We start from the raw sequence: 23,160 nt of genomic DNA on the forward strand, positions 1-23,160 counted from the left end.
TGCGGGACGCGGCGGCTGCGACCGGCCCCTGCCGCGGCGGACCCCCACCCCGGGTGAGGACAGCGGCGAGGCTGAAGCACCGGGCAGCGCTTAGCGGCGCGTCCGGCCGGCGTCACGGAGCGGGGGGCGGACAAGGGCCCCGGGGGTCAGGCGGGGCGGCGGGCGGCCGTCCGGAAGTGAGGCAGCGGCCCCGCCATGGCGGGCGGCTGGCGCCAGCGGAGCGGCAGCACGCTGCTCCGCGCTGGGCTGCCCGCGCTCCTCTGCGCTCTCCGTAAGTGCCGGCCCGGCCTGTCCGCGGAGCAGCTGCTCCGCTTCCGTCTGGCGGAGGGGCAGGGGGAAGCCAGGCTGGCGGGCGGCTCCCTGCGCTTTCCGCTGTCCCGAGCTGGGCGGCCCCGGGGCTGTGCAGGGATGGTTTGGGCCCTTCAGCTCGGCCAGAGCAGCAGCCCCATGAACGCTCCAGGCATGGGGCAGAGTGGCTGGAAACTGTCAGGCAGAGAAAGACCTGTGAGTGTTGGTCAGCAGTGGCTAAACATTAGCTAGTGTGTGCCCAGGTGGCCAACAAGGCCACCAGCACCCTGACCTGGATCAGTACTAGTGTGGCCAGCAGGAGCAGGGCAGTGATTGTCCCCTTGTACTCAGCACTGGTGAGGCCGCACCTTGAGTAATGGGTTCAGTTTTGGGCCCTCCAAGAAGAACATTGAGGTGGTTGAGGGGAGAGCTTGCTTTCAGTTCCCTGAAAGGAGGTTGGAGCGAGGTGGGGTCAGTCTCTTCTCCCTAGTAACAAGAGATAGGATGAGAGGAAGTGGCATCAAGTTGCCCCAGGGTAGGTTTAAGTTGTGCATTAGAAGAAACTTCTTATCTGAAAGGGTTCTCAGACCCTGTAACAAGCTGCCTATGGAGGTGTCCAGTCTGTCCCTGGAGGTATTAAAAGGACACAAAGATGTGTTGAGGGACATTGATTTAGCAGCGGATTTGGCACAGTTAGAGAATGGTTTGATTCAACGATATTGAAGGTCTTTCCCAACCAAAATTAATCTGTGATCTTAAGTTGAGGTTTCAGGCAGTGCCAGGTGATTAAAGCCAGGGGGGAACATCAGTGTGGGGCAACTGACTTGGCGAGGTCCCTGCCCCTGCAGTAGGCTGTACTGTGCCTTGCTTGCCACTGCTGCTTGATGCCAGCCTGAGCACCTGGGTTCTGCTGTACTGACATCAGATGGCTTGGAGCACCTTGTCTGGGCTTTCATTTTGAAAGTATCTGTTTACACACGTGTGGAGCTGCGTTCGCCTGCTGGCTTGGAGGGCTGGGTTCTGCATTTGGGAAGCATGGCTCTGTTAATGCCTTATGAATCCTGCTGGTGGTGACAGTGAAACATCATTTCCTCTTCTGCTGTGTGAGGCTTTGCAGAGCATGTGTTTCATAGATTGTACAGCTGCCCTTGTTAAAGCTGTCTGCCTGTGAGACAATTCCATGTGTTGTGCCATAACCACCATTACTCCTGTCTATGCTGTCTTAGATGTGCAGGCTGCTTGTCAGGATGTCACAGTCACACAGGAGCTGCTGAAAGAGGGCTTTCACAGGTAAGTTGTCTCCCTGGTGCTGCATCAGAGTAATGTGCTGGGACATTTTGTGCCCAAAGGAGCTTCTCTTCTTGTGCACAATTGTATCAGCTCCCTGAGCTGTGATCCGTAGGCACAGCTGGGCGCTAGGAATATATTAGCATGATCAAGTAATTAATGATTGCCAGCTCTAGTGGAGGAAGAACAGGAGACCCCTTTCTAACATCTATCTGGAGGCCATTGGTAGTTCTGAGAAGCTAAGAGCTCATCTTCTTAGAACTAGCAACGGCTGTGCTGCCATCCAGCGTGATCTGGACAGGCTGGAGAGTAGGACAGGGAGAACCCAATGAAATCCAGCCAGGGCAAGTGTAGAGTCCTGCGCCTGCAGAGGAGCAATCCCATGGATCAGTACAGGTTCAGGGCTGACCTGGTAGAGAGCAGCTATAGGAAAAAGGACCTAGGAGTCCTGGTGGTGAACAGGCTGACCATGAGCCAGTAATATGCCCTCATAGCCAAGGCCAATGGCATCCTGGGATACATGAAGAGTGTGGTCAGCAGGTCAAGGGTGGTTTTTGTCCCTCTCTACTCTGCACTAGGTGAGACCTCATCTGGAGTACCTCATCCAGTTCTGGGCTCCCCAGTTCAAGAAGGACAAGGTCCTACTGGAGAAAGTCCATCAGAGAGCCACTGAGATGATGAGGGGACTGGAATGTCTACCTTTTAAGGAAAGGCTGAGAGACCTGGGGCTGCTTAGCCTGGAGAAGAGCAGCCCGAGGGCAGATCTCATCCATGCAAATCAGTAACTAAAGGATTAGAGTCAGTAGTGTCCAAGTGACAGGACATGGACAATGGACACAACTGGAATTCAGGAGGTTTCATGTAAACATAAGGAAAAAAATGGACTTTGAGGGTGGCAGAGCCCTGGACCAGGATGCCCAGAGAAGCTGTGGAGTCTCCTCTGAGGCATTCCAAACCCAGCTGGATGTGTTCCTGTGTGATTGGCTCTGGGTGATCCTGCTCTGGCAGTGAGGGTTGACTCGATCTTCAGAGGTCCTTTCCAACTCCTGTCATTCTGTGAAGTGAAACTGCCTTTTGGTGATTGGTGTGGAGTTAGGGTGAACTACCTCACCCTAAGCAGAGAATGTCAGCATGGCTTCAGAGGGAACTGTTTTCTGAATTTGTTGCATGTGGTATGTGAGAGCTGCCTGCCCCTCACCTCTGCACTTTTGGGAGTGTCTCTCTTGTGGGGGTTGTGCCATCTTTTGAAGTGCTTGTGTAAATGTTTTGCCCCTGTTACCTGTTTGAAGGGACCTGCTGCTGAAAGTGGAACTCGGTGTAGTGGGAAAGGATGCAGGAGGATGCACTGTGGCAGCTAGAACTCGTCTTCCATCAGGAGTCTACGTGGATCCCTATGAGCTGGCATCCTTGCAGCAGCAGAATTTAACAAAGGTAACAAGCCCAAAGCGAGGACATCCGGAAGGCACTCAGATAAGGATGAGTATGCTCTGGTTTGTTGAACCAAGGTGATTAATTCCTTGTGCTGGAAGGAGTTACCTTGATCAGCCTCACCCAGTGCAGGCCATTTTGTGTCCCGTGGTGCTGATATTTCTGCACATCACTGTGTATGCCAAGGAGCTGCTGCGACTCTGCTTGGTCCTAGATGAGCAACTATGGTAAAAGCACTTCAGCTTGAGAATACAGAAGGTTAATGCCAACAAAAGTGGTTGTGGGCTCCAAATGGTGTGCTGCACATTCAGACTGCTTCACAGCTTTGCTTCCATCACACCTTTGAAGGTTGCTTTGTGGTCTTTGCTTCATGCTTTTGGTAGGCAGATGTGCTAAGACTGTAGACTTAAAGTAATGTCCTTAGGTGCTTAATTCAATTAAAAGATAGGGATGCAAAGACTCTGGGCAGCATCTGCTGCTGGCATGCTTCCTGACTAGAGGTGGTTCAATCCCCATCCCTGGAGGTGTTTCAAAGAGGCAGAGGTACGGTGCTGAGGGACATGGTTGAGCACCAGCCTGGGTAGAGTTAGAGAATGGTTTTCCTGAGTGATCTTAAAGGTCTTGTCCAGCCAAAATGATCATTAAGCTGAAGCCTCCTACATTTGGCTATAGGCCTGGCTGCACTGTAAACTTTTCACACAGGACTTGGAGAAGCTATTTTGGAACAGCTGAAGGACAGAATTTCCAGCTTGGTCTTCCTGACCATGAAATCAGTCTCAGGTTAGAAAATAAAATGAGGAAAATAGTTTTCCCTTATGATGCTGCAGTAGGTGACCACAGCAGACAGTTGCCTTTGTGCACAATATGTGTATTCTTCCCTTCTGCCTTCCCCCCTTGTGTTGATTCTGATCACAACCACATCTGAATCTTTCTCCACTTGCAGGCAGTGTTAATTCCTGATGTCATTGATGTGGAGGCTCCTGAGTACTTAGCCACAGATCTTCTTGTTCTCCTGTACATGGAGCCGGACCCTCGGTGCTCTGGCTGTTTCAGCGCTGCCTTGCCTGTGCACGGGCGGTACCACCGGCCTGCAGACGACAGTGAGGAAGCATTGGTTGTTCTGAAGAGCCCAGAAGTACTGGCCTGCTGCTGTGACAGTGAGATTCTTGTCATGTGTTCTTTTGGGGAGGGAGGAATAACTATGGGAGCCCAGAGCCCGGAATCTAATTCTTTGTCTTCTGGAGATGAACCTCTTGATAGTCATGTGAACATGAGAGGACAGTAGTGGCCCTGATAAAGCCCACGTTGTCTTCCTCTCTGAATGCACTGCTGCCTGGCCAAAGGCAGATTAGTTGTCAACAGGCTTGTTGGTGTTGCCCTGTGCCGTTGTACCCTTGTACCGTAGCTGGCTGGGCTCTTTTGCCTGCTTGTCACAGTCCTGGCAGGCTCTCGTTTGCTCAGACCATGTTTCCACAGTGTTCCTCTTGAGCTGAAGCCATGAAGGGTGTATTTGATGCTCACTGTCACATCCTTAATCAAAATATTGTGATGGTCTCTAACACTTTCTTCCTGCATTGCCTATATAAAAGGGGTGAGTATAGAAAACTGTATGCCTGATGGTTGGAGTCTCAGACTCCTGTGAAAGAAGAAACTAATGTCCACCAACAATGAATATTTTATGTTGCATGAATAATGAAATCCTCAACTTCTGCTCAATCCTCAGTTGGATTTCCTTTCACAAAGTCATTCTTGCTAGCTGCCAAGTCAATTGTGGTAATGATTCTCAGCTTCTCTCTCTTTGCTTGCTCATTATTTGAGCAGTGATTTTCTGGGATGAACTTAGGGAGCAAGGAGGGCTGCCTGGCCAGTTAAAAAAAGGAGCGTGAAATCTTCCAGTGTTTTTGCTACATGTACTACTTATGAGCAGGGAACCATATTTAGTAGGAATATGAAAGCTTCTGAAGTATTGGAGGAGGGTTCTTGCATGTGGCAATAGGAGACCAACGACCTTTGTTTTGTGGGAAAAGAAATTCTATTGCTGAAGTTGAGTGGTCTACAGGACAGTGACGAATTCTTTGTCCCATTAAGGACAGAAAGGCCAAAATACCACAGATGTGAGATGCTTTCTTGGGTACCCACTGTAGCAGGAAGGGAAGAGTTGCAAAAGTAATGAGAAGCAGTGCTTAGCACCGTGAAGGCTGCTGGCACGTTTCTGTCAGTGCTTTTTCACCTACTGGATTTTGGGGAGTAGATTGTGTCAGTGATCTCAGAGGTCTTTTCCAACCTGGTTAATTCTATTCTATTCTACTGAGGAAGAAAGACCTCATTTGGAAAAGTCTTGCAGGCCCTATTGCTGCATCCCATCTGGATCCTGCTGATGCATTATTTCTCTTCCATAGGTGGCCTGTCAGCAGAGTGTTGGAAGCCTGCTGAAGTGGAAGCTCCCTGTTCAGGCAAAACCAGCGGTGCCTGTCAGTGGTACAGCACAAGGCACAAACCTGTGAGTTCTTGTTTCTGGTGGGAATTCTTGGGTCTTCTTTTACAGTTGCTGCCTATTTTCTGTGATCAATAACTTTGATAGTACAGGAACTAATCTATACAAGATTAGTTGTGTGATTCTTCTTTAGGGAGGCTCCCTTCTTCCTTTCTGTAGTGGCTTTTAACGGGCTTTCTCCTGCCCTTTTGACATGCCTGTAGTCCCTGTGCTCTTCTAGACCTTTATGGTGGATGCACTCTCCACCTTTTTAAAGTAGTTCACTTGGAGTTCTAGGATGTAATTGGCAGTGGTCAAATCAAGAAAGGTGTTTGCAAAAATAGCTGCTTCAGAGGAGTTGCACAGTGAGAAACTGATTTATGAATGAACTAAAGGAGGGGAAAAATCCCCAAAGTTGCAGGGTTAACATCTTAAACCCCCCCCAACACTTCTGTCCATTTGGTTGTTATCTGATTGGCTAACTAAAGGTAAAGTTTCTTTATTTTGTGTTGCAAACCAAGGAAACTTGGATCTATAGTATGTGGTCCAACAACTGCCTTTGATACTTGGAAGGGTTGCAGAAGTGTAGAGATTCAGAACTAAGACTAATCTGTTTCATAATGAATCTGCTTGGTTTATAACACACATACCTTCCTATATTTAAGACACATGCAGGCCTCTAAAGGTATCTGCAGCCTTTATCTGAAAAAGTTTTGGAGCTTTCTGCATCACAGAAGAACCAAACAGCTCTTCACCTTGGTCTTAGGAGCCTGACTTCTCAGTGGTCTGTGAAATACTCATCCCAAGAGCTTCCTTCTTCAGTACAGATCCTTAGTGGCACACCTGTTGTAAGAACAGAGATAGAGAGGCTATCAATGACTATGATTTAAAATAGCAGCAGATAAGTTTTTGAGCTTTGTACTGCAGGAGTGGCTGGTGCTCCATTTGCTGAAATTGAAAGGTGAAGCACCATCTTGATTTTGATATTGAATCCAGAAACCATAGCAAAGGGCTAATTAAGTAGTGACCTAGTTACTAATCCTCTAAATTGAAGTAAAAAAGAAACAGCTTGTTAAATCATAGACTTAGAGAATGGTTTTGGTTGGAAAAAGCCTTTAAGATCATCAAGTCTGATCATTCTCTAACTCTGCCAACTCTGGTGCTAAACCATGTCCTTCAGCACCACATCTCTGCCTCTTTGAAACACCTACAGGGATAGGGATTCAACAGCTCCCTGGGCAGCCTGTCCCAGTTATTTGAGAACCCTTTCAGTCAAGAAGTTTCTTCTCATATCCAACCTAAACCTCTCCTGGGGCAATTTGAGGCTATTTCCTCTCATCCCATCACTTGTTACTATGGAGAAGAGGCTGACCCCCACCTTGCTCCAACCTCCTTTCAGGTAATGCATGTAATAAATTCATTTTTCTTTGTAGGTGTATGAGGCATCGATTCTGCAGGTTCCAGTGGGGCTCAGGCAGCACAGTTCCTTAGTGTGTGTCGTGACTCTGCTGGTCACAGTGCTCTGCTCCAGCCTGATTCTCGCAGCAGCATGCAAATATGGACACTTCCCCCTGGTGACCTGCTCAGAATAAAGAATGGAAGGACTGACCTCCATCCAGCAAAATGAACTGAATACTGCATCAGCTTCCTAAATGAATCCTATTCTACTGTTATTTATATCTTAATAACATGCAAAGGTCCCATAATGGGCTCTAGTTCCCTTGGCCTAATTCTTACAAACACCTTTCACACAGCAGAAGACTTTCAGTGTGCTGTCAGTAGACAAAGCAGATGGGGCAAAAAGCTGGAAAGGTTACCACAGTCTCCATGCCCATTGCCTCCCCCTGGCCCAGAGCTGCTTTAACTACAGTGTTGCCTCTTGCAGAGGTGTTTGTATATCTTGAATTCAAACCCATGGACTTGGGGATTGGATATTAAGGGTATGAGAAACATTAGCTAGTCATTAACGTTTTGGTTATGTATGAATTTTTGAAGCAACCTTCTGTGCTTGCCTGGGACAGGAGAAGGCTTAAATAACTTCTCCCATCCTAGCTGGGAGGGATTAGCTGCTCTTTGTCAAATTAGAGTTAAAAGAGTTTGGAAAATTTGAAATACATTTTACCCTATTTCAGAAGCAGAAAGAGTAACCCTGGGAAGAGAAAAGCTGGTGGAAAGCAAATACTTTGAAGACTTGCCTTCAGCCACCAGAACAGTTGATAAATGCAAGGAAATGGAGAGGAAATTACTTAATGGAAAACCTGAGTTGCTCTGAATTGACACAACAGCTTAGCTGCTTTTTCTAAGTGTCAGTAGGTGGCATCATAAACTTATGGTAACTCCTGGGATTGTTGGTGAAGGAAATGGATTTTATTCCCTGTGAGCTGAGACTGAGTAAAAGGAGGTGATTCAGGGAGTGTGTGTGTGAGTGGCATCCATGAAAATCCCCATTTTCAAATTCTGTTTGAGTGGTCTTTGTGCAGCCAAGACTTCTCATCAACAAAATTGTCCTTTCATGGCTGTCCAGCTGTAGCTTCAGGATCCCTCAGGCATCTGTTTCTGCTCTAATTCAATAGAGAGCTCGTCTTGTGACTTCACCCATGACAGGTTGGCAAGTGCTCTGACACTGGGCTCTTGTTTTCCTGTGACTCTGCTGAATGATGGTGGCTGCACCAGTACTCCATCCACTACCTCAGAGGAGTCATGCACTGCATCTGCTTGGGGGAAGGGAGGAACTAAAGGAAATGACTGCAGGGAGATTTGGTGGCTGTTTAACCATATCGGCTCGGCAGGGCTGTGGGCCGGTGTTGTAACACCTGTCTCCGAGTGGGATCCTTAATTCCCACTGTTGAATTTGTTCTTCTGCTCTCTCTTACACAGGTGAGTAATTCTCTGTTGCAGTCTGAGCAACCTTGTAGATTGGCATGCAGCTCTGGCAGGTCTTTATCACCTGAAAGCTCACAGTCATCAGATAACACCAGTTGAAAATCACAGGTTGGACTCCTTCGCTAAAACAAGCTGCCTGAGATCATTTCCTAGTGAAGGGAAATGGAAATGCCCTTTGGACAAATGAGGAAAAATACTGAGTGGCAAAAATAAGTAAATGGAGGATTTGGAAATCTCTGCAAGTGAGGCTGTGAGAATGGAAACCCACATCAGTGGTATGATGCTGTAGGAGAAACTGAGGCAGAGGCTTGAATTAGTGGGGGCTTGGCACTGTCAGTGCTAAACCTCAAAGGGTTTTAAATGGGCACTAATCAGTTTGAAAGGCACAAGGTTTCTTAGGTGCATCTAAAACTTATCAGGATCACCCTGATGAGCTTTTCAGCTGAACTTGAGTAATCCTGATTCTGATGAATGGAAAATAATGAGAGAAATCACAGAACACCAACAGATGTTTTTGTTATGGTAAAGAGCAAATATTTGTTGGTTTTAAATCCATAGTGTTTAATACAGTAGAGAGGTTTGTCTTTAAAAGCTGTAAATCAGTCTAGTAACTTTTGTAGATTCATAGATCCATCAAATGGTTTGGGGTGGAAGGGACCTTAAAGATCATCCAGTTCAAATCCCTCTGCCATGGGCAGGGACACCTCCCACTAGACCAGGTTGCTCAAGGCCTATTTCAGCCTGGCCATGAACACTTCCAGGGAGGGGGTATCCACAACCTCCCTGGGCAGCCTGTTCTAGTGCCTTACCATCCTCATTGTAAAGGATTTCTTCCTAATTTTCAGTCTAAATCTCTCTTCCAGCTCAAAGCCATTGTCCCTCATCCTATCACTGCAAGCCCTTCTAAAAAGTTCCTGCCCAGCTTTCTTCTAGACTCTGTCAGGTACTGGAAGGTTGCTATAAGGTATCCCTGGAACCTTCTCCTGGCTGAACATCCCCAGCTCCCTCACTCCATACCTGTAGGGGGGGTGCTCCAGTGCTCTGATGTCTTCATGGCCTCTTCTGGACCCTCTCCAACAGGTCCATGTCCTTCTTGTGCTGGGTGCCCTAGAACTGGATGCAGAGCTCCAGGTGAGGTCTCACCAAAGCAGAGGGGCTGAATCCCCTCCCTTATCGTGCTGCTCACATTGCTTTTGATGCAGCTCAGAACATGGCTACCTCCTGGACTGTTGCTGGCTCATGGTGAGTTTGTCATCAACTGCCACCTCAAGTCCTTCTTGAGACTGCTCTCAAGCCATTTCCTGCTCAGCCTACATTTGTGCTTGGGACTGCCCCAGTCCAGGTGCAGGACCTTGCACTTGGCTGTGCTGAACTTCCTGAGACTGGCTTGAGCCCAAAGACCCTGTGGATGGCATCCTTTCCCTCCTGTGGGTTAACCACACCACACATCTTGGTGTCATCTTCAAACTTGCTGAGGGTGCCTCAGTCCCACTGTCCATGTTGTTGATGAAGTTGTTAAACAGCACTGGGTGTTAAATGGCAGGGGTGTTAAAGGGCATGTCAGCATTTAAGATGTTCTGAATGACAGATGAATATCAAACCAAACTGAAACAACCCTCCTAGTTTATTTGAAAAGATGTGACAGGGGAATGAGACAGAAAATATGAGTGGGTTAAGGATTCTGAAAACTTGGAAGCAGGAGCTGAGTGGGTTTAGTGGTGCAAGGCTGAAGCACCAAAGAGAAGTAAGGTCACCTTATATGGAAGGAAAATAGAGCTGAGGGAAGTGTGAAGTTCAGAGATCTGTGGTTTCTCAAGAGGTACATGCAGAGATGAATTAGCAAAAACTTGATTCTGGGAGAATCAAATAAGGAGTTGAGTCAGAACAGGAAAATAACAAAGCAATATGCAAAGAGAAGTAAAGTTGGTAGCGTTGCCTGCAGCAGGAAGCAGATGAGAGCTGTTTCCAGCAGCTGTAGTAGGGTCACTGTTCCTGGAAGAACTGGGCTGAAATAAGGCAGCTCTGGAGAGGCTGTGACCATTGTTTCTGCAGTAATTCTGTGGAGAATGAGAAGATAGCCAGAAAGCATTGGCTGAAAGCAACACAAGCTCCAAAGTCTTATTTGCACTCCGTGCTTGGACCTGCATGGAGGTTTGAGGCCCTAGTGGAAGCCTGCTACTTTCCCCAAAGACCTTTGAGAAGAGAAGCTGCCTGACAGATGTCCTCCTTTTCTGAAAGGAAAATCAGATGTTGCTTCAAGCCTTTTTCAGAGAGGAGGTGAGGTCCAGGCTGCAGGGAAGATGCATGCCTGGGAAAGGCCTCATCTGGAAGATGAAATGTGTCACAGGAATTATAGGGGAGAAGTCTTGAGGGCACATATGCTGCTTTCTCAGATGTGTTACTACTGTATTGCTTGGAACTTGGGCATCTGAGTTGTGGCTTAGATGGCAAGAGCTAGCAACATGGAAAGCTGCTCTGTGTCCTGTTGCTGTAGCTAATGCATGGTGCTTTCACCAGTACTGCTGAACCTCAAGCCACATTTACTTTTGGACCTGAGAAGCTGGTGGAAGAAGAGTTAGTTGTCACCCATCTTGATATGAAAAAAGCCCCTTCCAGTACCTTCTGGGCAAAAGGAAGAGCATGCATGGCACAGAGGGAGAACATGAAGCATAAGCACCTTGGTGCTCTCAGACACCCTTCACAACCTCCTGGCTGCAGAGCAAGCTGGCCACCACCAGTTTCAGTGAGCCAGGACTAACCTTGAGGAGGCACTGAAACACAGCATGAAGGCTCTATGCTGTACCGAGCCCCACTGACTTTCCTCACAAAATGAACCTCTGAGGGAACAATCTCAAATTGAAATCCCAGGAGAGTGAAGCAAGGGGTGAAGAGGAGACAGTTTAGAAGTGGTGTGCCTCTGGTTTTCTAGGGTGGTATGCTTTTGCCCCTGCAGCTGGCTATAGCCCACTGTCAAGGGTAGGAATGAATGATCACCAAAAAGACCACAGTTCTTATGAAACAGCTCATGGATAATTACAAGTCTTGAGAAACAGGGAGATAAGAAAAGCCTCCAAAGAGGAGCTGTAGCTGCCTTGCTAAATAGACCATATAAATTTAGCAAAATAAGCAGGTTTAGTGGTTGTAGACTAACTATAGATGAACTTTGTGCATCTCTGCTCACTATAATGTGGTAGGCATTAACTGACAGACCTCCTCTCTTAAGAATCCCTGCTCTTCAGCACACACCTTTGTCTGAATGCTTTAACTCAAAGCAAGGAGTGGACTAACCAATGAAAGAATATCAATTAACATGCATGAAATGGGAAGGATTTACTGACCTGAAATGTATAAACAATGAGAGATTTGTGTGATTTGGTGCTTGCTCAGGTAAATCATCACTGTCTGCACCTGTAGGTGCAAGTATGTAATAAAATCAGAATCACAGAATTGCTTAGCTTGGAAAAGACCTTTAAGATTGAGTCAAATCATTAGCCTAACACTGACAAGTCATTGACTAAGCCATGGCCTTCAGCACCACATTGATACAACTCTGGAACACCTACAGGGGTGAGTGTCAACTACATGAATTTCCTGAGCCTGAGGACCCCTTCTGTGAAGAAAGTCTTTCTCCTATCCAGCTGAACCTCCCTTGGTGCAACTCGAGGGTATTTCCTCTTGTCCTATCACTTGTTACTTGGTTGAACAGACTGACACATCATGTCTGGTATCAAATATGTAATACAATCAGAACACCTGCTATATTAGAATTAATCACACCAGGCCCTCAACTCCCCTTGAGGGACACCTGCACTGCCTTCACACAGAATCACACACAATGGTGGGGGTTGGAAGTGACCTCTGGAAATCGTCTTACCCAACCCCTTGCTAAAGCAGGGTCACAATGTCCAGGCAGGTTTTGAATGCCTCCAGAGAAGGAGACTCTCACAGCCTCGCTCGGCAGCCTGGTCCAGGGCTCCAGCACCCTGAAAAGAATTAAGTTTTTCCTCAAATTCAAGTGAAACCTCTTGTGTTACGGTTTGTGCCCGCTGCCCTGTGTCCTGTCACTGGGCACTGTCGTAGAAAAAAAGATGTTAACACACACATGTAAAGCTTAGATGGCGTGACCCGCAAACAGGAGGGGTGTACCTCAGACACGACGCCCCCATCCTGGGCCCCTGTTGTTTCCGGCCCGGCGAGGCCTAGCAGGGGTACCACTCTTCCCATAGCGCCTTGCGCGGCGGGGGCGTCACTTCCGGTGAGGGTGCGGTGCCCGACGGGAGCTGCAGGCCTGTGGGTGGCGCCCCGCCCCCGCCCGCCCTCGCGGGCTGTGGCCACGCGCGGCGGTTCCGCTTCCCCCTCCGGCTGCTGCCGCCGCCTCGGTGGGTCCCGTTGCCGCCATTGCAGAGGCGCCGTGTAGCGGCCGCGCACCGCTCAAGCCCGTCCGTCCCCTGAGGCGGCAGGCGCCGCCCCAGCCCGGTGAGTCCGCTCCCACCTGCCGGCTGCATCTCACAGCACTTAAAGAGTCCGCCGGGCCGGGCCTGCCGCGAGCGGCGAGTTCGGGGTGGCGGCGCCACCCTTCACGGCGTTTCCGGCAGCGCGGGCCCGCTGTCCCCGCGGCGTCAGGCACCGAGGGCGCGTCGCCCGGTCCGGCTTCAGGAGGGGCGGTGGCGCGGGACCGGAGCTCAGCCCCGGCTTCCTGCAGCAGCGGTGGGCCTCGCTTCAGCCCCCTCTCCCTCGGGAACGCCCTTTGGCCACACTGAGGGGGTCTTCGCCGCCCCGCGGGGGCCTGTTAATCCTTGGGGAAGAAGTTAAAACCCCGCTAATTGGGGGGAGGACGTCGGCGTGGGTGTTGCTGTTAGAAATCCCGAAGGGAAAACAAATCTGTTTAAACAGGGAGGCGGAGCGCAGGGCCCTCCCCGGCCCGTGCTGTGGGGCAGGCGGGGCAGGTTCTGCGGCCGGTCTGGTGCTTGGGCTGTGGTCCCCGGAGCGCCCTTAACCCGCAACTTTACGTGCCAGTTAAAAACTAGTGCTCTTTGTGCGCCTCACCTGATGGTTTTTAGATCCCCGTGGTTTACGTCTTCGTTTCTCTTTCTGTTTTATGTATTTATTCTGTCAAAGCTATGCGGGATGGTTTAGTTCTTTAATGGCAAGCTGTCTGGGGGAGCGGGGAGAATAAAGTTGGTTTTGGTCAGACAGATAGGAGAGCTACCGAAGGGTTGGTTTGGGAGCAGAGAAGTTAATCAGCTGTCTTTCAAGGAGCAACGCTGCACTTTGCTTGTAGCCAAAATAAACTGGTTGACATGCTGCTGTGCTGCCTTAGGATGAGTGAAGACAACTCAGCTACTGCAGTATTTTAATGCTAATTATTTTGGAGGTCTTTCAGTGATAACAGTGTTAGATATACTTCAAGCATGGCATATGCTGATTTATTTTTTTTAATATCTTATTCTGTCTTTCTTTGTTTTTGTCTCTTTTGAGTGTGTGTGTTTTGTTATACTCTAAAAAGTAGGCCTGCCCTTGTGAAAGTCTAGGATCTACTTTGCAGTATGGAGCATTGAGCCTGGCAGTGGTATCTCCCTAAAATAAATTAAGGACTAGCTACTTCATGATTCGTTTTCTTCACTCAGGATAGCAGAGATAATTTAATTCACAGAGACATTGTGGGGGCAGGTTAAGAATTAATCTGTGTGTAACCAATTAGGCTGTTTTATGTTTCCAGTTCATCAGGGTATACCTGTGCTATCAAGGGGGCTGGAATTCAATGATCTCCAGAGGTCCCTTCCAACCCTTACCATCCTGTGATTCCATTACCAGAGAACTGGTGAATCACTTCATTATTACAGACTAGTAGACTGAAACAGGATCAGCATAGAAGTGTGAACATGTAAAGCCTTTGTGTTAGGAGTTTTTAAGTGGAGTCTGTAAGATAATAAGAGCACTTAATACATCACTAAGTAGTGTTTTTGGGGAAGGAAAAATCTTAAGCTCAGTGTTTGGATATTTCAGTTCTTGAGGCCAGAGCAAAACTGCTAGAGAAAACCCCAACAGGAGGTCTGAGTATAAGTTGTGTGTGGAATTTGACTGGGCTTTGTGCAGAGGTAGTTGGGCTTTTAAATGGGGAACAATGCTTCTGTCTGCGTATCTTCCACTTTTTAACATGGTGCAACATGTTTCGGTGCAGCCAAGGCATGTGCGCCCTGAGCTGCTGTGTGGCAGCTTGTCAGAGGCTGATTTACTGGGATGAAGTTTGTACTGAGTTCACAGCTTGGAGGCTTGGCCAGTTAGGGGAGTTTCTTTCCAGAGGCACCTGCTTGTGTTTCCTCGATGGGGTGGATGCTGCAGTGAATGCTTTGACCGTGTATGGCAGGTCTAATCTTGTGCTTATTTTGAAAGGTATCCTTTTAAACACCCAGGCCTGCTTATGTTGTTTAAGTTAGTCTTTTGTTGATGCTTAAAAGAAATGTATTCAAATACTTTTGGTTTCTAAATAACTTTAGGATAGGTGTTAAGGGCATTGATGCTGCAGATTTTACTCTTGTGAGAGTATGAGAAGCTGCAGGCATCTGAATCTAGTTCTGTGGGCTTTGTATCAGTCTTCAGTTAGGTTTTTTTGCCTTCTACCTTATATCAGTTTTCTGCATTAGAAGGTTTCTGAGGCATTCCCTGCAAGTTTTGTGCCAGTATATTCTTCTTGTAACAGGCACGTTTATTAACATGCCTGTGCAGCAGCCACAACAAAGAAAAAGCTGTTTGTTCTGCAAACAACTCCCAGTTACAGAGACGCTGGGCTGGGCACAGTGGTAACACCAGCAAAGATGCAAGTCCTGGGGTCAGAAACCGGGGTGCAGGCAGAAAGCTTTGGAAATGAGTTGACTCATCAAAGCATGCAGGAGGGGAAGGCAGTGGAGGCATGGTGATAGGGAGAGCAAGGGGAAAGAGAGGTCTTCAGCAGGCAGGCATGCACCATGTGTCAGCATGTATGCTGATGTGTTGTGTCTGTGCTGACAGTGGGGAAGAGAAGACTGAGCTGCTAAAAGAAGGTGGTTGTGGAGCTTTCCCTTCTTTTCCTAGGAGCATAGTTGCTGTGATCAGTTGTACTCTGCTCTCTTCTTCAAAGCAAGGAGTGAGGTTACTCCTTGCCCTGTGAAGTGCAGTGCTGTTAAAGAGATAACTAAGTACTGCAAGCTCTGAGCTGCCAGGCTGACTCCGAAATTGTACAGTCCTCTTACAGTAGTGCTTAGTTGCTGTGTTTGTTCTGCACCTCAGCAAGGTCAGTTTATCCAGGAAAGCACTATGGGGAGACTGCATCTCCTGCAGACTGTCAGGATTCGCAGGACTTGACGTTAGATGACAATCAGTGTTTTCTCCAGCCTTCTGTCATAGTGAGGCTGTAGGGGAAGGAGTGCACATGTGTGTGTGTGCGTATGTGATCAAGAAGGCAACCCCAGCACTCACGATGGCAGGCCAGCCATGCTTGTACAGAGTGGAGGTAAGCAGTAGGTGGGAGAGAGGTAAGGAGTTCAGGATGCTGGCCTTGTGACAAAGGGCAAGAAAGCCCCAGGCAAGGCAGTGGTTCTGAAGGCAGGATGATGTGGCTAATGTCTTTTAGCAAGGAAATACTGCAGCCTTCCCTGGAGGCCTGAGGATTGCTACTGTGCTTTGCTGTTTGGAATTAGAATGTCTTGAGGTTGTTACGATGTAAGATTTTCGGAATGCTCTTATTTGCATTTAAATGCAGGTGGTGAGAGGTGGGGAATGTTTTCAGGGTAGAATGTGAGATCTCTTAGTGACCTATGTAACTGGGATTGCAATGTGTAGGTTGAGGTCACCATTTATATTCAAGCCTTCCTTTTCTGCTCAGGGCTTATGAGATCTCAGAGCATGATTTCACACAAAGTTATGCCTTGTGAGTTGGAAAACACACTTCACTGCTTGTAGTTTGACTGATGTGGTGGACAGTGTCTGTTACTGAGACCTGGAAACACTGATTTTGATCCCAATTCTGTGTCTGACGTGCCAGTTTTTGAAGTTGATCTTTCTTTCTGTTTTCCCAGCTTCTTTCTCTGTACCCATCTGGAATGGGGATGAATCCGGCTTTGAAATCATTTCACCTGGCAGGCAGGCAGAGATGTAAATATCAGGAGAGTGCCTTAAAATTGACAGGAGTTTTGGTTTTGCTGTTGAAATAGATTCTGAGTTGGACACAGAAGGCATTCCTTATGCTTTTGGAAAGCTGAGGTTGTGGTGTATTGAAACGCTTCCAAAACTAGCCAGGCTTTTTTCTTCAGGCAAGTCAAGTGGATTTTGATTCTCTTAGCTTGATTTTTATCTAACCTTTGTTCATAAATTTTAAAATGCTTTTAAAAATACTTGCTTCAGCTGCTAGTGATGTACTGGTGCTTAGAATTGTTTTAACCACCACACTTTTACTAGGGAAATACAATAGTTTTAAGACTCCTATAAAGTATTGAGTGCTATATGTAATAGGTCTTTGTTTCCCTGAAGATCTAAGCCCAGCACTGGTGTTGGTGTAACTCTGGCAATGATAAGTTTGCCCAAAGTTGTATTCTTCAACAGCATGAGCTTGTTGCTTAAATACAGGATACTGTCCTGGAAGATGCCTGGTAACCTGTTGCCAGCATCTGTGCTATATTTGAATGTTTGGTCAGGGCTGTTCTCTCTGCCAATTAGCAAAAATGGTTTCCTTTCTTTAAAGGAGTTATTTTGATAAGACAGATTTAATTATTTCTAATTCCACAGTTTCATTTCAAAGAAAAGCAACTGTAGGAAAGACCCAACATGTTAGGACAATGTTGAGTGTGATTTAAAAGTTGCCTACTGTGTTAAGAAAGGGATTTAGCATGTGAAGCAGAATAAAGGGAGCCGGCAGGTGGATTAAGGAATGGAAACACACCAAAAAGTCTTTCCAGTTCACCTTTTTTTTTTTTTTCCCCTCCCCTGAAGTTTTCTTCTGCCTCTGTAGGTGCTGGGGATTTGACTCAGTTTATGCACAAGAGTTTGTAACTATCAGCATACAAAGACTTTCCCAGAATTTCTATAATGAGTAAAATGAGAATTTTATGAAGTAGTGTGGGGTTTATTTTAGAAAGAAGTGCAACACCTTCTACTCTTAATTTGCAGTCATTCTAGCACTGCTTTGATAGAGATGTCCCTTGAACAAGAGAGGGAGAATGCTGTTTCTGGAAGATGCTCTTTAAAATCACTTCTCATTGTTTAAGCCCTTTGCTCTGGAAACACATCTCTGACAAAGTGAGAACCTGGAGGAATGAAAATACCTTTCACCTAAACCTGTCTGCTGCAAAAGGCCAGTCTCTTTTAAAGGAGCTCTATGGGAATTTGGCCTTCAGACAGAAGTTGACTGGGCAGGTTCTTGAGGTAGCTCATTGGAAGGAGCTGAACTGAAACTCCATTTTGGCTTGTGTATTATCTGCTTTAGGGTGGAAGAAATGTGTAATAAGTTATGCTAATGTTTTAAAGTGAACAACTTTTAAAATTCCAAAACATTATTGAAAAGGTAAATGAGAAGAAAAAGAAACATGAGTTTCAACTTTTTCTCGTGTCTTAAATCGCTTGACCAATCAGGAGTTCGAAAGACAAAGAATTAAACATTTTTTACCTTTTCCCCAGGTTTCAGCATATCAGAATCAAGGGGGTGAAAAAAATCTGACCTAATTCTAGGTGCTACTGAAAAAAGCCTCTTTGGAATTTAGGAGGTCATGGAAAGGCTCTCCCTCTTTTGCTGTGGGCAGGTCACATCAGTCTAACAGCCTGGAGGCTGCTTAAAATGTCCCCAGCAAACACTCCATTAAGGTGCTGGAGAAGAAGGGACCAGAAGGTGAGAACAGTCATGCATACAGAGGCCCAGCTATGCCTTTGTAAACTTTTTGGCCAATTCACATGGAAACATTTCTCTAAATATGCATGCTAAAGCAGTTTTCCTGCTGTGTGCTGCAAGTGTGCAGAGATAGGCTTCCTAATTCAGCAGTGGCTGCTTGGTGGCATCAAAAGCTGTGACTTTTAATTTGCATTAGTTTGGAGATAGCAGTGGGGTTAGTGGTCAGCTCAGGGAGCTTCAAAGCATTTGGATCATCTGGATCTTAGCTGAGTTTTCTGAACCTGGCTGATTTCCTGCAGCACATCAGATGGCTGTTCCCAAAGCTTGCTTGCTTTGGGCCATCAGGTTGATTGCAGTTCATGAAATACTCCGTATTTTATATTACTGTCAAATATGCCGAGGGCCTGAGATTTTTACCAGGGCATAAAGTGCAACTGCTGTAACTAATTTGAATCAGAAATACGTGACTGTAAGGGTGCTGCTTGATTTTACACCTAGGTAAATATATGAACCAGTGCTGAGGGCAGAGAGGGAAAGGAGAGGCTCTCACTCTACCCTGAAACTGTCGTTTCGACTCAATGCAATGAGCTAGCGTTGTGGCATCCATGAATCTGCAGTGATCTGCATCCAGAAACCAAACCGATGGGAAAGGAATCGCCGCTGGGAAGATCTGCATCCAGAAACTAAACCGATGGGAAAGGAATCGCTGCTGGGAAGATCGGCATCCAGAAACCAAACCGATGGGAAAGGAATCGCTGGTGGGAAGATTGGCATCCAGAAACCAAACCGATGGGAAAGGAATCGCTGCTGGGAAGATCGGCATCCAGAAACCAAACTGATGGGAAAGGAATCGCTGGTGGGAAGATCGGCATCCAGAAACCAAACCGATGGGAAAGGAATCGCTGCTGGGAAGATCTGCATCCAGAAACCAAACCGATGGGAAAGGAATCGCTGCTGGGAAGATCTGCATCCAGAAACCAAACCGATGGGAAAGGAATCGCTGCTGGGAAGATCTGCATCCAGAAACCAAACCGATGGGAAAGGAATCGCTGGTGGGAAGATCTGCATCCAGAAACCAAACCGATGGGAAAGGAATCGCTGGTGGGAAGATCTGCATCCAGAAACCAAACCGATGGGAAAGGAATCGCTGGTGGGAAGATCTGCATCCAGAAACCAAACCGATGGGAAAGGAATCGCTGGTGGGAAGATCTGCATCCAGAAACCAAACCGATGGGAAAGGAATCACTGGTGGGAAGGGAATCACTGATGATAAACATGGTCTGAAAATTTTCCTCCGTGATCTGATGCTGCTGGCCCAGTAATAGCTGGAGGGTTGTGTGTCTGGCTTTCTGCTTTTTGTCTTTCTCACCTGTGGTTCTGAGCCTTTGGGAATGTTACAGCAGATAAAACACAGAATGAACAAATGGGTGTTTATTTGTAGATGGCTTCAGAAAATACTAGCATCATATTCTATGGCATTGAAAATAGGTACTTAGTGTTGTTATTTCTTGCTTTGAAAGAGGCCTTTCTTTTCTGTGTGTGAAATGCTAGCTGTCACTATTAGAAAAATGTTATTTTGTGCTGTATTTGATTCCCAGAGGTGAGACATTGTCACCAAGCGTGAAAAACTTAGTAAAATCTTTTCTGCTTGACTCCTGGCTCTTTGCACTCAAGGGTGCAAATGAAGTCCAGGATTTTCAAAGATATTTAGCCCCAAGAACAGTCAGAAGGGGGTTGGTCTCTTCTCCTAGGCAATCAGCACCAGAACAAGAGGACACAGTCTCAAGCTGTGCCAGGAGAAGTTTAGGCTGGAGGCAAGGAGAAAGTTCTTCACAGAGAGAGTTGTTAGCCATTGGAATGTGCTGCCCAGGGAGGTGGTGGAGTCACCATCCCTGGAGGTGTTCAAGCGGGGATTGGATATGGCACTTGGTATCATGGTTTAGTAGTCCTGATGTCTTGGGTGACAGGTTGGACTTGATGATCTTTGAGGTCTTTTCCAACCATATTGATTCCATGATTTGTAGATGTAAGATGATTTTTTCCTGCTTGTTAATGGAAATGGAAAATAACAACTCCGTGTAATTCGGTACAGCTCAGAGGTTTTCTTCACAATCAGGTCTGTGTGTTTTTACTGTGTAGTTGTGCTGCCTTTTATTTATTGCCTTATTTATTAATAATTATTCCATTGTAAACTATTTTACTTCTGAGAGGTGTAATTCTTATTCTCCTTGGCTCATTTTCTGTACGTTGGAAAGCCTTACAGTCTCTTTTCAGCATAAGGAAATGTATTCATGCTTGGTAAAAGTGGATTAAATATTACCTGTGCAGGAAATTAAGACACCTGGTAAACCTAAATGGCCACAGCAATAGTATTAGAGCTTGGACCACCCACCATATGAAGTTTGGGTGTCCTAAAGAAAAATAAACTAGAAAGATTGGGAATAAACTAAAAGAATAAAGGAAAATACCAAGATGAAATTATTTCTAATGTGGTTTAATTCGTGATGATTTTATTGCTCCAGCAAAGCAAAATTAATCTTAGTGCTGGATTCTCAATGTTGGATTTAATTATTTTTTTTAAAATTCCCTAATTGCTGCTGAGAGATGCTTGTCAGAGACATGGTTGGCACTGGCTTTTGTCTCCTAATGCTTTAAGCGTGACCTGCTGGGAATCTTCCTTGCCCTGGAATTGAAAATCTTTGGCATTTAATCTTCTCTACTAAGTCTTATTTGGGTGACTGTTGCTTCCTTAGTCCTTCCAGAGCTTAGCCTGGAGAAGAGGAGGCTCAGGGGAGACCTTACTGCTGTCTACAACTACCTGAAGGGAGGTTGTAGCCTGGTGGGGGTTGGTCTCTTCTCCCAGGCATCCTGTGACAGAACAAGAGGACACAGTCTCAAGGTGCGCCAGGAGAGGTTTAGGCTGGATGTTAGGAAGAAGTTCTTCACAGAAAGAGTGCTTGGCCATGGGAATGTGCTGCCCAGGGAGGTGGTGGAATCACCATCACTGGAAGTGTTTAGGAAGAGACTGGATGGGGTGCTTGGTGCCATGGTTTAGTTGATTAGATGGTGTTGGGTGATAGGTTGGACTCAATGATCTCAAAGGTCCTTTCCAACCTGGTTAATTCTATTCTATTCTAATTCTCATGGGCCACAGTGAGAGATGAGGTTTCTAAATTTAAAACTGCTTTTAAAACTGGACAGACTTTGTTTAAAGGGTCTTGGCCAAGACTGAAAATAGATGGAAGTCTTGTTCTGTGACTGATTAATGAGAGTGATCATGTTTCCTATGCTGCTGAAGCAGCCTTCTCTTCCTAACCCTTAATGGTTTTGTTACTTGAATCTTGAGCATTTGGAGTCTTAACTCTCTCTTGGTATTTTTAATGTCCTAAACAAGGTATGGGTGTCATTAATGCTTTCTTTTTGGCTTTGTGTCCTGCTGTGTGCTCTGTACGTGCCTGCCTGCTGGTGGATGATGGGCAGTTTCCAGTGAGCAGTGTGATGACAGACTGGTGGCAAGTGACTGCTCCAGCTGATACTTTGTGGGCTCCCCCTTTGTCGCCAAGTTTAATAGAGATCTTTATCTGGGCTGTACTCTATTGAACTGGTGTACTGAAATCCACTTCCTGTTTTCTTAACAGAATTGAAAGGACCTGAGTAAAATCTTTCCTTAGATGACAAGCTCTTGGAAAGCTGACCACTTCTAAAGGTAGTATACCAGGGGTAACTTTCTCCATAGACACAGTCAGTTTTATGAGGAGAATCTTTTTAGTATTACTATTATTTTTTAATTGAAAAGAGTGTGTGTGAATCTTTGCATACACAGAATCTGAGAGTCTTCCATGCTCATTTGTTGAAATGGAAATGTTGGACACTATTGTTTGCATGATTGGACTTGCTGGTAGCAGCTACAGTTCCGTACATTAAAAAGGGAAGGATGTGAAAGGCCTAAAATTGTTGCACTCAGTCAGGCCCTCAGCGTGCCTTGCCCAAGGTACTGACTGCAGTCTCCATGGATATAGGCTTCTGTGAATATAAGCTTCTTAAGTGGCTTTTTGGAGCTTGGAGGGGCTCATGACATTCTCCAGCTGCTGTCTGCAGTACCTCCAGATCACAGTATTATGAAGGTTGGTAAAGTCCTTTGAGATCATCAAGTTAAACTGTAACCCAACTACTGTTACCACTAAACTATATCCTGAAGCACCACATCTATGCTCTTCTTGAACACTTCCAGGAATGGTGACTCCACCACCTCTCTGGGCAGTCTGTTCCAATGCCTGACCACTTTCAGGAAAGACATTTCTCCTACTATCCAATCTAAACCTCCCCTGGCACAACTTAAGCCCGTTTTCTCTTATACTGCTGGTTACTTGGGAGAAGAAACTGACACTGATGGAGCAGATTACCATAGAGTGATGCCTCTGATCTTCCTGTGATTTAGGGTTCAACTAGCACTGAAGGTTAAGGTAATGTTGTAATGCAAGTCTTCAGTTCTTGTGTTGATGGCCCAGCATGTGTTGTGTTCCTTCTGGTTTCAAAGATTATTGTCATGCATCCTTTGCAATAGAGACAAATTCCCTCAGATAAGTGGGGTATCTCTTCTTTCTGTTAGAGTAGATAGCTTTAATTTTTTTGTTGGGGTACTATGCACATAGGTGTGGGGCCCATGGACAGAACCTCCTGCTTCATGGATGAGTTTTTGTTTTGCAGATGGTAAACTTAATCTTTGAGGTCTGTTTTGTGTGAGTTCAGTCTCAGTGCCATGGACATCTTCAGCTGCTTTGTAGTTACCCAACTGTTACTGGAAGCAGCATAGTAAGGTGGAACAGGGTTTAAGATCTGCATCCTTTTTGTATGTAAATGCCTCAGCCTCACCAAAATGCATTTTCTGAAGCTTTCCTTTTGCTCTGTAATAGTTCACTGAAGAAATATCATTCTGCCCATAAGA

At 46.4% G+C, this 23,160-nt stretch overlaps 2 protein-coding genes and 1 long non-coding RNA gene across 4 annotated transcripts in view; 2 read left to right on the forward strand and 1 right to left on the reverse strand.

Annotated features, from left to right (window-relative positions):
- Nucleotides 1–176: 176 nt before the first annotated feature.
- On the forward strand, nucleotides 177–8,058 carry PIGX (phosphatidylinositol glycan anchor biosynthesis class X). The gene is made up of 6 exons (XM_068163946.1): nucleotides 177–271; nucleotides 1,515–1,578; nucleotides 2,865–3,006; nucleotides 3,947–4,160; nucleotides 5,403–5,503; nucleotides 6,910–8,058. Exons 1-6 carry the CDS (start codon nucleotides 196–198, stop codon nucleotides 7,066–7,068), a joined length of 756 nt encoding a protein of 251 aa, XP_068020047.1. The 5' UTR covers nucleotides 177–195; the 3' UTR covers nucleotides 7,069–8,058.
- On the reverse strand, nucleotides 5,500–12,659 carry LOC137454077 (uncharacterized). The gene is made up of 3 exons (XR_010990536.1): nucleotides 12,506–12,659; nucleotides 9,377–9,472; nucleotides 5,500–6,319 (listed from the first exon to the last, which is right to left on the reverse strand). It is a non-coding gene; the product is annotated as an uncharacterized lncRNA (long non-coding RNA).
- Nucleotides 12,660–12,691: 32 nt separating this feature from the next.
- Nucleotides 12,692–23,160, forward strand: part of PAK2 (p21 (RAC1) activated kinase 2) — a 51,165-nt gene continuing 40,696 nt past the window's right edge. The window contains exons 1-2 of one of the 2 annotated variants that reach the window (XM_068163945.1): nucleotides 12,692–12,835; nucleotides 21,854–21,921. The gene's annotated coding sequence lies outside the window, so the exon portion shown is untranslated. The remainder of the gene's footprint in view (nucleotides 12,836–21,853; nucleotides 21,922–23,160) is intronic. The other variant, XM_068163944.1, reaches the window with a different exon arrangement.

Source organism: Melanerpes formicivorus, unplaced genomic scaffold, assembly GCF_026170545.1.
Source record: "Melanerpes formicivorus ecotype bairdi unplaced genomic scaffold, bMelFor1.0.p_v2 SCAF_76, whole genome shotgun sequence".
Classification (NCBI taxonomy): domain Eukaryota; kingdom Metazoa; phylum Chordata; class Aves; order Piciformes; family Picidae; genus Melanerpes; species Melanerpes formicivorus.

Bases quoted from the DNA above. Each gene is read 5' to 3' on its own strand.
- PIGX (XM_068163946.1), top strand. From the start codon at position 196: ATGGCGGGCGGCTGGCGCCAGCGGAGCGGCAGCACGCTGCTCCGCGCT. The intron at 1,579-2,864 runs GTAAGTTGTCTC...ACCTGTTTGAAG, and splicing joins CTGAAAGAGGGCTTTCACAG to GGACCTGCTGCTGAAAGTGG. The intron at 3,007-3,946 runs GTAACAAGCCCA...CTCCACTTGCAG, and splicing joins AGCAGCAGAATTTAACAAAG to GCAGTGTTAATTCCTGATGT.